This window comes from Bos taurus, chromosome 5 (genome assembly GCF_002263795.3).
Source record: "Bos taurus isolate L1 Dominette 01449 registration number 42190680 breed Hereford chromosome 5, ARS-UCD2.0, whole genome shotgun sequence".
NCBI classification, from domain to species: Eukaryota; Metazoa; Chordata; class Mammalia; order Artiodactyla; family Bovidae; genus Bos; species Bos taurus.
The window spans coordinates 67433537-67446735 of NC_037332.1; the positions used below are offsets into that span (position 1 = coordinate 67433537).

The 13199-nt window shown below is 46.4% G+C and overlaps 1 protein-coding gene across 2 annotated transcripts in view; it reads left to right on the top strand.

The window, feature by feature from the left end:
- Window positions 1-11701, top strand: part of STAB2 (stabilin 2) — a 172172-nt gene extending 160471 nt beyond the window's left edge. The window contains exons 63-68 of one of the 2 annotated variants that reach the window (XM_059886141.1): window positions 1314-1433; window positions 2208-2348; window positions 5597-5704; window positions 6524-6652; window positions 7586-7702; window positions 11163-11701. In XM_059886141.1, coding sequence (XP_059742124.1) covers window positions 1314-1433; window positions 2208-2348; window positions 5597-5704; window positions 6524-6652; window positions 7586-7702; window positions 11163-11213 — 666 coding nt within the window. In that variant the 3' untranslated portion in view covers window positions 11214-11701. The remainder of the gene's footprint in view (window positions 1-1313; window positions 1434-2207; window positions 2349-5596; window positions 5705-6523; window positions 6653-7585; window positions 7703-11162) is intronic. The other variant, NM_001206679.2, reaches the window with a different exon arrangement.
- Window positions 11702-13199: the final 1498 nt, after the last annotated feature.

Consider the following 13199-nt stretch of genomic DNA (forward strand, 5'->3'; position numbering starts at 1 on the left):
TCTTCACACGAGGCATTCTCTGAGGCCGTTCAGGTTACTTTTCACTTGCTTCACAAAACATAAGCTCCATAAGGGAAATTATTTTCTCCGCCTTGTGGCTAGCATATAGTAGGTGCTCAGTAATACTTGTTACACAGAATAAATCCTTATGCAACCTTATGAAGTCACTTTTGCCATTATTTCCATTTTGCAGATAAAGAAACTGAGGCTTAGCAAGGTCAAGGACACAGCCAAGGAGAGGGGACAGAGCATAAGTACAGGGCTTGTAGGAACAGGGCAGAAGCTAGACCCAGGACCCCAAAATAGTGAGTCTTTGTCCACAGACCACTTAACTAGCCTAAAAACTCAGGGTTACTGTAAATATTCTAAAGATGAACACCCAAACCAATGTTTGTGCTGTGTGGGAGTGTGGCTTGTGACAGCATCTCAGATAAGACTTTGTAGAACAAAACCCACTGGCTGTGTGCCCTTCAGCAAATTCTCAACTTCTCTGGGCAGCAGCAGGGCTCTCTGCACGATGACAGTGCTGAAGTGCATAGTGCGATTTCTTAAAATCTGTTCAGTGAATATTTATTGAGTACTTAACAATGTGCTTGAGATATATCAGTGAACAAAACAGACAAGAAACAGAATAAAGCGAATAGTATTGAATGCTAGAAGGTGATCTAGACTATGGGGGTGGGGAGGGGACCCACAGGGTTCCCATGTTGCCTAGAGTGATGAGAGAAGGCCTTAGTGAGAAGGTAAGATGTAAACAAAGTGTGGACAGAAGAGAGGAAGTTAGCCATGCAGATTTCAAGGAAGAATATTCCAGGCGTAAGGAACAGCCAGGCAAAGGATGAAAGGCAGGACGTTGCTGAGCAAGCCTGAGGAACGTCAAGGAGGCCAGTGTGGCTGGGGCAGGGTGAGCAAGAGGACAGCTGGGTGCAGGGTCAGAGGAGCAAGACTCCAGGTGGTTTGGGCCTCGTGGGCACTGTAAGGACTTTGGCTTTTCCTCTGGGTGAAGCGGGCGCCTTGCAAATTTTTGGCAAAAGAAGACTCCGGAATTCACTTAAGATTTCAAAGCCTACACAAGCTGCCTTGTTGAGAATGGCCTGTGATCTGGCTGTGTCTTAGGACCATAAGATTTATCAAGGAAAGGAAAAATCCTCCTAAAATTTTCCCAAGGGGCAGTCAGAAAGATGAGCAGATGAGTGGCAGCCTGAGCTGGGGTGATCATCAGGAATACTCCAAAGGGGTGATGCCGCCCTCTCCAGCCAGTCCCTCCCTAAACACCACGCTGACCCTTCTGACCACCTCCTTCCTATCCCCAGGAAGTGCTGGTGTATTCCAACAGCTCAGCCAGAGGCCGGGCATTCCTGAAACACCTGACTGACCTGTCAATCCGAAGCACCCTCTTTGTGCCCCAGAACGGTGGGCTCGGGGAAAACGAGGTGAGCTGGGTTCCTGGTATCTGCGTTTAGTGCTTCTAGGCAGTATCAGTTATCACCTCAACGATGCAGTGTCACAAATGACCCCACAGTGCAGTAGCTACATTTATGTGGCTCACACAGCTGCAGATCAACTGGCAGTTCTGGGCTTGGCCAGGCATGCTTGCGTGTCTGAGCTGGGCTGGCCATCAGCCGATCTAGCCTGGCCTGTCTGGGACTCTGCTCCACAGGGCTCTCAGGCTTCAGCAGGTTATCTCAGGCATGTTCTTCTGGCAGAAAATGCCAGCACTTTCTAAGACCCTGTCTGGTCTCATTTGCTAACATACCACACACCCAAAAAGTCACGTAGCTGAACCCAAAGCCAGAGTGGGAGGCCCTCAGAGTTATAGGGCAAAGGGCAAGGATACAGGGAGAGGTGAAGAACTGGGGCCAGGGATGCAACTGATCTACCACACCAACCTCCTTCGTGTCATGGCACACAGAGGAGCTGGCAGCGTTTATTAAGTCTGCCCACAGGCTCCGACAGCCTCGAGCCCTTATCCCACTGAGGGCTGAGAAAAGCAATACCTCTGCTCACTTGTTACCCACTCGAGACCCACTCCTCTCAGGACATCACTGGGAAGCTTTGCTTAGACCATTAAAATGACTTCCAAGTAGAGGCAGAAAAGTCAAGGCCTTGAGAAGTGATTTTTTTTTTCTGTGTCATCCTTATCACGAAAATGAAAAAATATTGCTTGACTTTTAAAGACCATTCTTATGTCTCTCCTCTCCTCTTAGACCCTGTCTGGGCGGGACATAGAGCACCACCTCTCCAACATCAACATCTTTTTTTACAATGACCTTGTCAATGGTACCATCGTGCACACGAGGCTGGGAAGCCAGCTGCTCATCACCTCCAGCCAGGACCAGCGCCAACTGGTATGAAAAGTCTTCTGGGCTTATTGGGAGAAATGGAGATAATAAATGCAAAGTTTCTAGCATAGAGTAGGTGCTTAATAGATGGCAACGCTTATAATGTGAAAGAAAACTCTAAAGCTACAGTAAGATGGTACTGGCTGAACACCAGAACACACCATACTGACTGTCAGGCAGCCCCTACTCCTTGAGCACTAAGCCCCTGGTGACCGCCAGCCCCAGAAGCTGATAATGAGGACCTATAAATGAAACCATTCTAAAGCTGTCTGATTCTCTGCCTTTATTTCTGTCAGATTTTCAGCCTATCCCAGGTATTAACACGTGAGCCTTGAAGTCAAATGACCTTAGTATGTCTGCCGCCCACTAGCTCTAGGACTTTAGGTAACTTGTCTGAACTTCTCTGGGTCCCAATTTCCTCATCTGAAAGACAGGGGTGTTGGTGATGTGTTGATGATGGCGATAGCAGTGATGATGCTTATGATGGTAACAGTGAAATTATTTTGATAATGGTGGTGTTGATAATTGCAATGACGATGGTGGGGATGATGGTGGTGGTTGTGATATTAGAAGTGGTGATAGTGGTGGTGGTAACATGACCATGATGTTCAAATCAGAGGCTTCTAAAGTATTCTTTCAACTGAAGTCTAGTTGATTTACATGTTGTATTAGTTTTAGGAGCACAGCAAGATGATTCAGTTTTTTATAGATATATTCAGGTATATACGTATTTTCAGGTTCTTTTCCTATATAAGTTATTACAAAATATTGACCCTCTGACCAATTGGTGGCTCAGACAATAGCACAGGGAACTATATAGTTCCTGTGAGAAGGAACCTTGGAGAAGGGAATGGCTACCCACTCCAGTATTTTTGCCTGGTGAATTCCATGGACAGAGAAGCCTGGCAGGCTACAGTCTGTGGGGTCACAAAGAGTCAGACACAACTGACACTTTTTTCACATTATGTATGTTAATCCTGTACTCCTAATCTATCCCTCCTCCCACCTTTCCATTTTGTTAACCATTCAGTTCATTTCAGTCGTTCAGTCGCATCCAACTCTTTGCAATCCCATGAACCGCAGCACGCCAGGCTTCCCTGTCCATCACCAACTGCCGGAGTCTACCAATATCCATGTCCATTGAGTCGGTGATGCCATCCAACCATCTCATCCTCTGTCGTCCCCTTCTCCTCCTGCCCTCAATCTTTCCCAACATCAGGGTCTTTTCAAATGAGTCAGCTCTTCGCATCAGGTGGCCAAAGTATTGGAGTTTCAGCTTCAACATCAGTCCTTCCAATGAACACCCAGGACGGACCTTTAGGATGGACTGGTTGGATCTCCTTGCAGTCCAAGGGACTCTCAAGAGTCTTCTCCAACACCACAGTTCAAAAGCATCAATTCTTCAGCGCTCAGCTTTCTTCACAGTCCAACTCTCACATCCATACATGACCACTGGAAAAACCATAGCCTTGACTAGACAGACCTTTGTTGGCAAAGTAATGTCTCTGCTTTTAAATATGCTGTCAAATTTTAACCATAAGTTTACAGAAATAGTCTATGAGTCTATTTCTGTTTTGGAGACAAGTTCATCTTTTTCTTTTAGATTCCATATATGACACATTCAAAATTTACCTTTCTGACTTACTAAGATAATCTGGGTCCATCCATGTTGCTGCAGATGGCACTATTTCATTCTTTTTATGGCTGAGTAATAGTCCATTGTTTATATGTACCACATCTTCTTTATTCATTCATCTGTTGATGCTCATTTAAGTGGCTTCCAAGTCTTGGCTACTGTAATAGTGCTACCATAAACATTAGGCTGCATGTATCATTTGGAATTATGGTTTTCTCTAGCAATTTGCCCAAGAGTGGGGTTGCAAGATCATGTGGTTGCTCTAATTTTAGTATTTTGAGGAAACTCCATACTGTTCTCCATAGTTGTTGCGCCAATTTATATTCCCACCAGCACTGTAGGAGGGTTCCCTTTTTTGCACACCCTCAACAGCATTAATAATTATTTGTAGACTTTTTGATGATGGCCATTCTCACTGGTGTGAAGTGATACCTCATTGTGGTTTTGTCAGATCATATGCTTTTATGGAGATTCAGTGATTCAGGGATTTTGACATGTGATAATGGTATCTGACATGTAGCAAGGGCTAAATGAATATTTTTTATAAACACTGAGTATTTTTTAAATTTTATTTAGTTATTTTTGGCTGCACTGGGTCTTCGTTGCTGCACATGGGCTTCTCATTGCAGTGGCTTCTCTTGTTGCAGAGCATGGGCTCTGGGGCACACAGGCTTCAGCAATTATGGTGTATGGGCTCAGTATTTGTGGCTTGCAGGCTCTAGGGCACGGGTTCAGTAATTGTGGCACCTGGGTCCAGTTGCTCCAAGGCACGTGGGATCTTCCTGGGCCAGGGATCGAACCTGCGTCCCCTGCACTGGAAGGTGGACTGACTTCTAATCATTGGACCACCAGGGAAGCCCTAATGAATACTTTTAATACTTACCTAATAAATGATCTTTATTATTGAAGATCAGTACTTTAGACCAGTACTTCTCAAACTTTAACAGGCACTTAAATCACTTATGAGTTTGTTAAAATGCATATTGTAATTCAGCAGGTGGGTTGTGGGGCCCCAGGTTCTGCATTTCTAATCAATTCCCGGGTGTCTGCCCACACCACAAGCCAGTGGCTCACACTTTGATTAGCGAGGAATTAGCTCACTTAACATCCCTTTCTTGTGTGGTGTGCCCACACCACAAGCCAGTGGCTCACACTTTGATTAGCGAGGAATTAGCTCACTTAACATCCCTTTCTTGTGTGGTGTGATGTTCACAGCAGTGGGTCTGGAATTGGGGCATGGGGTTTGCCACCTACTACCTATGTGATCTTGGTATGTGTGATCACGAACTATGTGATCACACCATTTTCCTTCTGACCCCTCATCTGTTAAACAAGAGGGCTGGATAGAATGACCTCCTGGGTTCTCTGCAGCCCAGAACAGTTTGTTGGCACAAGAACTACTAATGTACTGTTCTGGGCTGTCCAGAGGGCGAGCACAAGCCCCATACTGCCCATCAGTGAGGATGGGCCTGAAACCCAGGCTCCCGGACCTCAGGGAAACTGGACAACTTTCTTCCATGGAAGGGCTGCTGCTGCTGCTGCTAAGTCTGCCCACATGGAAAGAAAGAATCAGATAGTCAGAGATATCTGATAGACAGCCCTCTTTTCACCTCCTTAGGAGACCAGGTTCGTGGATGGAAGAGCCATTCTGCAGTGGGACATCTTTGCCTCCAATGGAATTATTCATGTCATTTCCAAGCCTTTAAAAGCTCCCTCTATCCCAGGGGTGAGTATACAGCATTCCTGGTAAGGAGGAGCCTCGATGTCCACTCCCCAAGTAGCGAGCTACTCCTGGGAGCCCTGCCACCCCATCCATGGCAGCTGGCCTCAGGGATGCCCAGCCCGCATCCAGTGTGTCAGTGACATAACACGTGTCAGCACCAATATTTGCTGAATGAAAAGGGCAGGAAGTGCCAGTGGAGAAACCACTGGAAGGGGAGTGAAAATCCTGAGCCCCTCCACCTCGTAACCATGTGAATTCAGACAAGCCCCAGAAACATCATCGAGCCTCATTTTTCTTATCTGCAAAATGGAGGTCAAAATGCCTTCTTCCCTGGATTCTTGGAAAGACAATGAGTTAATGTAAAATAATAAAGACAGTTCCTGGCACTTGCTTTATAAGAGTTGGTCAGCTGGCTGTGGTCAGTTGGTGGTGATGTTAGTTTTCTAACTTTGTTCTAAAGGTATGAAGCTCCAAAACCAGGCTGGCTTCAAAGCCCACCTCTACCACTTACGGGCTGTGTGACACTGGGCAAGTGCTTACCCTCTCTGTGTCTCTGTTCTCCTGTATAAAAATGGAAACAGTAGAAACTGTTCTTATCTCTTTGTGTTATTATACATTTAATTGGATTATTTTATGTAAGGGGGCTTAGAACAGACCCTGGAAGTAGTAAGGGCTAGAAACATATTGACAGCTTTATCATTATTTTTATCCCAGCCGGCACAAGATGCCTCAGGCAAGCCAGAATGGGGTGGGCTCCAGGAAGCATGCCTCTATGGGGAAGTCACTAGTTCTGGTACCAACCGCTGCCCTTTCTGTGTGTAGACGCCAGGCCACACCGGCCTGGGAACAGGGGTGTTCTTTGCCATCATCCTGGTCATCGGAGCCATTGCTTTGGCAGTGTACTCCTACTTTCGACTAAACCGGAGAACGATTGGCTTCCAGCATTTTGAGGTAAGACAGAGAAAAACAGGACCATGGGGATGGGGGTCCATTCTGAAACCCAGCTCCAGCTCTGGGCTACTCCAGCAGACCGGCTGCTTCCTCGATGAGCACTTGGCACACTTTTCCTGTCTCCTGGATGGGGCCTCTGCCCCGAAGAGATCAGCAGTGGCAGCTCCAGGGCCCTCTACCTGGCTGAATCAGAGGATGGAGGAGGGCGAAGGGCAGCCAGTAGCCCTTCATGCCACAGGTGTGGCTTGGAGCCAAATTCACCAGGGGCCCAGGAGGCCACTCACCTTGGAGGAATCACAAGACAAGCTTCAAAGCTGACTCTGAGGGTGGGGACACGTTGGGGGTCTGCACAGCCAGAGGCCTCAGGTCACAGCCAGTGAAACACACTGGCCCTATTTGAACAGCTGAACCCACATCCAGGTCAGTGGGTCTTAGTTCACCATGGGAGACCCTGCGGGCCGGATACGGCTGCAGCCCCCAAGCAGTAGGTCACTTCCTTCTGGCAGATAACCTATACAAGGATTATATACACCACATTTAACAAAAGTGCCATGCTGCACGATTCCTTTTATACTAAGTTCAAGGATAGGTAAAACCATTCCAGGTGATGGGAGTCAGAAAAGCAGTTTACCATGGGTGGGACCAGATATTGGCAGGCAGGGGGCATGAGGGCACCTCCTGGAGGATGGAGATGCCCTGTATGCTGATTTGGGTGGTGGTCACACATGGGTGAACATATTTAAGAAGTCATTGAGCTGAACACTTAAGATTGGTGCATGATATTACATCTAGATCAGATCTCAATAAAAGGACAACAGAAAAGTTCCCGGAGGTGGAGGTGGGGGCGGGGCTTGCCTTAGCTTCCGACTTGGCTGCGACACCCTACCTTGGGGACTTCGTGGTGCTCAGCCCTGTGCTTGTCTGTCCGAGCAGTCGGAAGAGGACATTGACGTTGCAGCTCTTGGCAAGCAGCAGCCCGAGAATATCTCGAACCCCATGTACGAGAGCACAACTTCAGCAACCCCGGAACCTTCCTACGACCCGTTCACAGTGAGTTTGTCTTTTCATCTAAAACAGGTTCAGCTGAGGTTGGTGGGGGGCGGCGGGTAGGGCAATGATGTCTTTCAGCAGACCTGTGTAGAGCACTGCGCCAAGAAATCTCACTTCTAGGACACGTCTCCAGGCTACAAGCCTAGAAGCAAGCTGGGTGAAGCCCTGTGGTCGTTCTGTGTTCTGAGCTCTCCTGGGTGGATTGTGGATTGCAGAGGCGTCCATCGGTTAGATCTAGAAAAGAACTAGGGGTTGCACAACCCCAACCTTGGGACCGGGTGAGAGGTGACAAGGAGAAGAAACCTTGGGCTGAATTCTGCCACAACCACTGACGAGGTAGCAGGCTCAAAGGAAGACCTGAAACTGCTTCAACATTTACACTGTTGTCCGGGATTCTTCTGCCTGTTGTCAGAGCTGCTTCTTACTTTAGGAGCTACGTCTCTTTGACGAGGTTTTTTTTTTTTTATCTAGGGGCATGGGTCCTGCTCTGGTCTTCCAAGAAAGGGCCACTTGTTTCTAGAATTAGTGACCCTTGAGCTTGGATGGAGCCGCCACTGACCGCAGCGCTGTGGCAGGGAACCCATTCACATCAAATGTGCGAGACACACTCTGCCTATGTTACCAGGTCTGGACTGAGAAGCTAAGAGTGAAATAAGAGAAAACATACTGGTCTTTGCCCCAGAGCTCATAAACTCCTCTGATTTCTTAAGTGGTGAGAATACCAGGGGCATCTTTTGTTCTGAGATTCTGGGTTGGCTCCTGTATGCCTTCTGGTCACCAGAAAGACCAAACCATGATTCGAAGGTTGGGATTTTTCAGTTCAACCCTTCACTCTCCAGAGGGAGAGGCCAGAAATGTAGCTGATAGTCGATGTGAGGAAGTCTCCATAAAAATTCCCCCCCCTTTTTTTAAATGTGTGTGTAATCTATTATAGATTTCAGTTTGTAGTTACCGTGATGTTTTGTTATAGCAGTCCATATATAAACAAGATTATCTTAACTTGCTGGTCTTTTAATTTCAAATACATTTCCCATATCCTGCATTTGTGTTCTCCTCATGACTGCTGGTTTTGATATCACTTCTGTGTGATATCCATCCTTTACTGGATGTTTGCCTTTACCAATGAGCTTTTCTAGTCATAATTTTGTTTCTAGTTGTGGCCTTGTCCACTTAAGAGTAGTTCCTTTAGCATTTGTTAGAAAGGTGGTCTGGTGGTGCTGAATTCTTAGCTTTTGCTTGTCTGCAAAGCTTTTGATTTCTCTGTTAAATCTGAATGAAAGCCTTACTTGTAATTTTGGTGTTTTCATAAGAGGTGAGCTCAAATCCTTCTATTCTACCATCATCCATAAATCCCAGTGGTAGGGGGTTCAGACATCTTCCAGGGTGGTGAACATATCCACACTGGGAGGGTGATGCACCTGAAGTCCACGGGGCAGTGGCTATACTGAATTTTTATAAGTTGGCATTGAAACATTACAGCATTCTATTGTACCATTTTAAGCTTATAGAATGCAACACTTGTTGTTATTTTTCTAGTGAACCAAATGCAACTCTCCCATGGTTCTCAGTGCCTGTGGTAACGTAGATTTAATATATTTGCAATACGGAAAATAATCAGATCATAAGTCCTATTGCTTTTTAATCAAACCCATGTAAAAGTTTCTAGTCCAGATTCAAGGGCAAGTTCAGTTAAGCTGCATTTATTAACCATCTATTTCTATAAGCCTTGTGATATGGAAATCAACCTCATTTTAAAAGCAAGGGGAGTCCAAATGCTTGGGGCTGGTGCACTGGGACGACCCAGAGGGATGGTATGGGGAGGGAGGAGGGAGGAGGGTTCAGGATGGGAAGCACATGTATACCTGTGGTGGATTCATTTCGATATATGGCAAAACCAATACAATATTGTAAAGTTTAAAAATAAAATAAAATTTTAAAAAGTAACATAAAAGCAAGGGGAAAAATTTCATATTCTGTTCAGGGCTCTCCATGGCCTCTCAGCTGTCTGGCTTTTCTCGGGGCCCCATGAGCACTGTCAATGGAATACTCACCTGAGGCAGGTGAGAGTACCCTAAGAGACAGGACTCGGTTCAACCTTCCTAATCAGACCAGGTGGCAAAAATATTCCAGTTACAGGAATCCTAAGCTGAGGGCACCAGCCCCAAATCTGCTTTATTCTCATGCCTTTTATACTGAAGGAGCAGATGTTGCCTCTAGACGACCTGGAGCCAATCCACACATTGTGAGCATCCATTATGTGAATGGACAGAGCTGCGGTCTGATCAGAGCCACAGACAGCAGGAGGTTCAGGAGGCCGCCTCTGGACTGTTGCTTCTGATCAGACCCAGTTCAGGATGAACTGTCAACCGGAAAGGATTTTTTTTGTAACCAGAGTAACAGCCATGTTTTGTGGGGTGGTTTTATTTTCCTTAGAGTAGTATCTAACTTAATTCACACACCTCCCTGTCAGGTAAATATTATTAGGCCCCTTAATACATGAGAAAAATTCTGCAGAGGTGAAATGACTTGTCCACATGTTCAGGCCGAGACCATACCCCATCTTCAGGCCACGAGCCAGGACAGCAGCGTGAAGCCACCCTCGCTCCCACCGGATGTATTCACAAGAGACTGCAGGAAAAATAGTGTTTTTAGGCTGAAAGAGAGGAAAAGTTTTCCTTGACCCTCTGATGATTCGTGGCTGGGCCTGAAAAGTAAACTGGTAAAGACAGACTCACAGAAGAACATATATATTTTATTGAACATTTATGTGTACATGGGAGCCTTCATGAGAAAATGAAGACCCAAAGAAGGGACCAGAACAGGAAGCCTTTGCACCTTTTAGACTAAATGTGTGAGGAATTGACGAGAGAGCTTTGGACCTAGAGGTAGTAAATGGTGAAGAAGTCACTAGGAAGATAAGGGTTAGTGAACAAGGTTTGTTTGTACAGGTTTCTTGGCCCCCAGCTCCCCAGAAGTGATGCATCTTCTTTCCTCTAAAAATTTCATGAGGGAATTTTATTACCTGTTTCAGGGGAAAAGGGTAGGGGGCAGAGTTAGTCAGAGTGACCTTCCTGCTTCTGTCATGTAAAAGAATTCCTTCAGTTTGACATATAACAAGCCAAGTTACTGGATTGGGGGTAGCATGTCCTAAGGGCTTTCCCCAGGGCTTCAGTGGTAAAGAATTCACCTGCCAATACAGGAGATACAGGTTCAATCCCTGGGTCGGGAAGATCCCCTGGAGAAGGAAATGGCAACCCACTCCAGTATTCTTGCTTGGAAAATCACATGGACAAAGTAGCCTGGTGGGCTAGTCCACGGGGTCACCAAAGAGTTGGCCATGACTTAGCAACTAAACAACCAGTGTGCCCTAAACCCGCCAAGGCCTAAGACCAGTAGCCAATATTATGTTCAACCTCGAAGGATGCACCTTCTGCCTGGTTCACAGACTTCTCTTTTCCAGGACCCTGCCGACCAGCTGCTGGACAGCAGTGACCCCCTGGGGGCACTATGAGGGCTGGACCTGCCCCCTCCAGACATCACCGCTGCCACCTGGGTCCCCAGAGCCACCTCAGAAAGGCCATCAACTGTGAATCCTCAGCCCCAGTTGACTGTGGGAAATGTAAGCTCCTTTAACATTTCAAAGTCTGGAGCACTCAAGCCATACCTCATCGCTTCAGTTGATCCAGGGGATATTCTGTTTCTGTGGGTGAGAGACCATATTAAGCCTACCCACCACCCAGGGGACTGCTCCCTCCCTGACCCTCTGCTATCTTCCCTAACCTTCAGTAGCACCTTTTACCTTTTGCCCAGCACTCTAGTGACCTTGTCTTATTTCCCTGTTAAGACTGTAAGCTTCCAAAAAAAAAAAAAAGACTGTAAGCTTCCGAAGGTAGAGACCTTCCTCATTCGTCTTTTTATCTTGGCACCCAGCACAGTGTGTGGCATGTGAAATGTGCTCAATTATTGGTTACAGAACAGAAATAAAGTCAGTGGAACAAATCCAGTGTCTGGGAAACAAATCAACCATTTGCCATAGGAGGGGTCAAACTCTGAAGGTAAAATCAACTCATTAGGGCTCATTAGGGCTGTTAGTTAGCCAACATCTGCATTATGAGTGCTTCTTTCTTAATTCTGTTTGGTTTGCTTGTTTGTGTGAAGAAGACATAATAACCACAAGGAGATACCACTTCACACCCACGAGGACGGCCATCCTTAAAACACAGACAATAACCAGTATCCTCGAGGGTGTGGAGAAACTGGATCCCTTCTACTTTGTTGGTAGGAATGTAAAATTGTGCCCCTACCGTGGAAAACAGTCCAGCAGTTCCTCAAAAAGTTAAACATAGAATTACCATGTGATCCAGAAATTCCACTCCTAGGTACAGACCCAAGAGAAGTGAACACATGTCCATACTACAACTTATAGAGGTAGCATTATTAGTATTATTCATAATAGCCAAAACATGGAAACAAGCCAAGTGTCTACTGACTTACAAATGAATAACCAAACTGTGTCTTGCCACACAATGAAATAGCATTCCTAAAACAGAACTAAGTAGATACATGCAACACCATGGATGAACCTTGAAAATATGATGCTCAGTGAAAGAAGTCATCAGACACAGAAGACCACATACCAGATGATTCCATTTATATGAAACGTCCAGAATCGGGCCAGTTCTTCTCCATGCAGGACTCTGTGCAAGGCTGGATGTCCACCGGACCCTCAAAAGGCCCGAAGTGGCCTCTCCATCACTGTGACAACCAAGTGCCTCCAGCCCACCCGCCACCCTTTTGCAAGCTACCCCGGGGGTAGCACTGGCCAGGCTCGGGAGCCCCCTCTGGGCAATGGAGATGGGAAAGGCTGGGATGAGCAGATCTCAGACCCCCCTCCATCACCCTCACGGCCCAAACAACTTTGTTCCAAATCATCAGGGTTTTTGCTGAGCCAAGTCCAAAGTTCATAAGCCCCTGGAGTCTCAGAAGCTTCCTCACAACTCCAGGAAAGGGCATTTATTCAGGCAGAGGAATGATTTACCACCTCCTCTTGGACAACGTGCCGTGATAGGGCAATGCTGGCTCTCCAGGAACTCGCTCCCCAAGGGGACCGTGGGACGGGTTCATTAGTGAGTCCACCAACTCCACCATCAAGGGGACAGAAAGGCACATGATTAAGAGGAAAAACAGCAGGCACCCACGAGAGGAATGAAGGAGATGAAGGTCCTAGCACAATAGAGGTCAAGGATATTAAGTTTAAACACATTCAAACAGTTTAAAAAGGCTCTTCAAAATATAAGTATATCCAAACCCAGCAGTGAACTGACTTCACAACATGCACTCCTCATTCAGTATTAATATTTTCTTCCCTTAAAACACTGCTTCCAATTTTCCATTCTCCCAGTACTTTGCAGACAAACAGGTGGATCGCTGTCTTCTCCTTGTTTTCAAGGAGGGAACTGTCTGTGAGAGATAGAAATTCTAGGTGGGTCACCTGCTG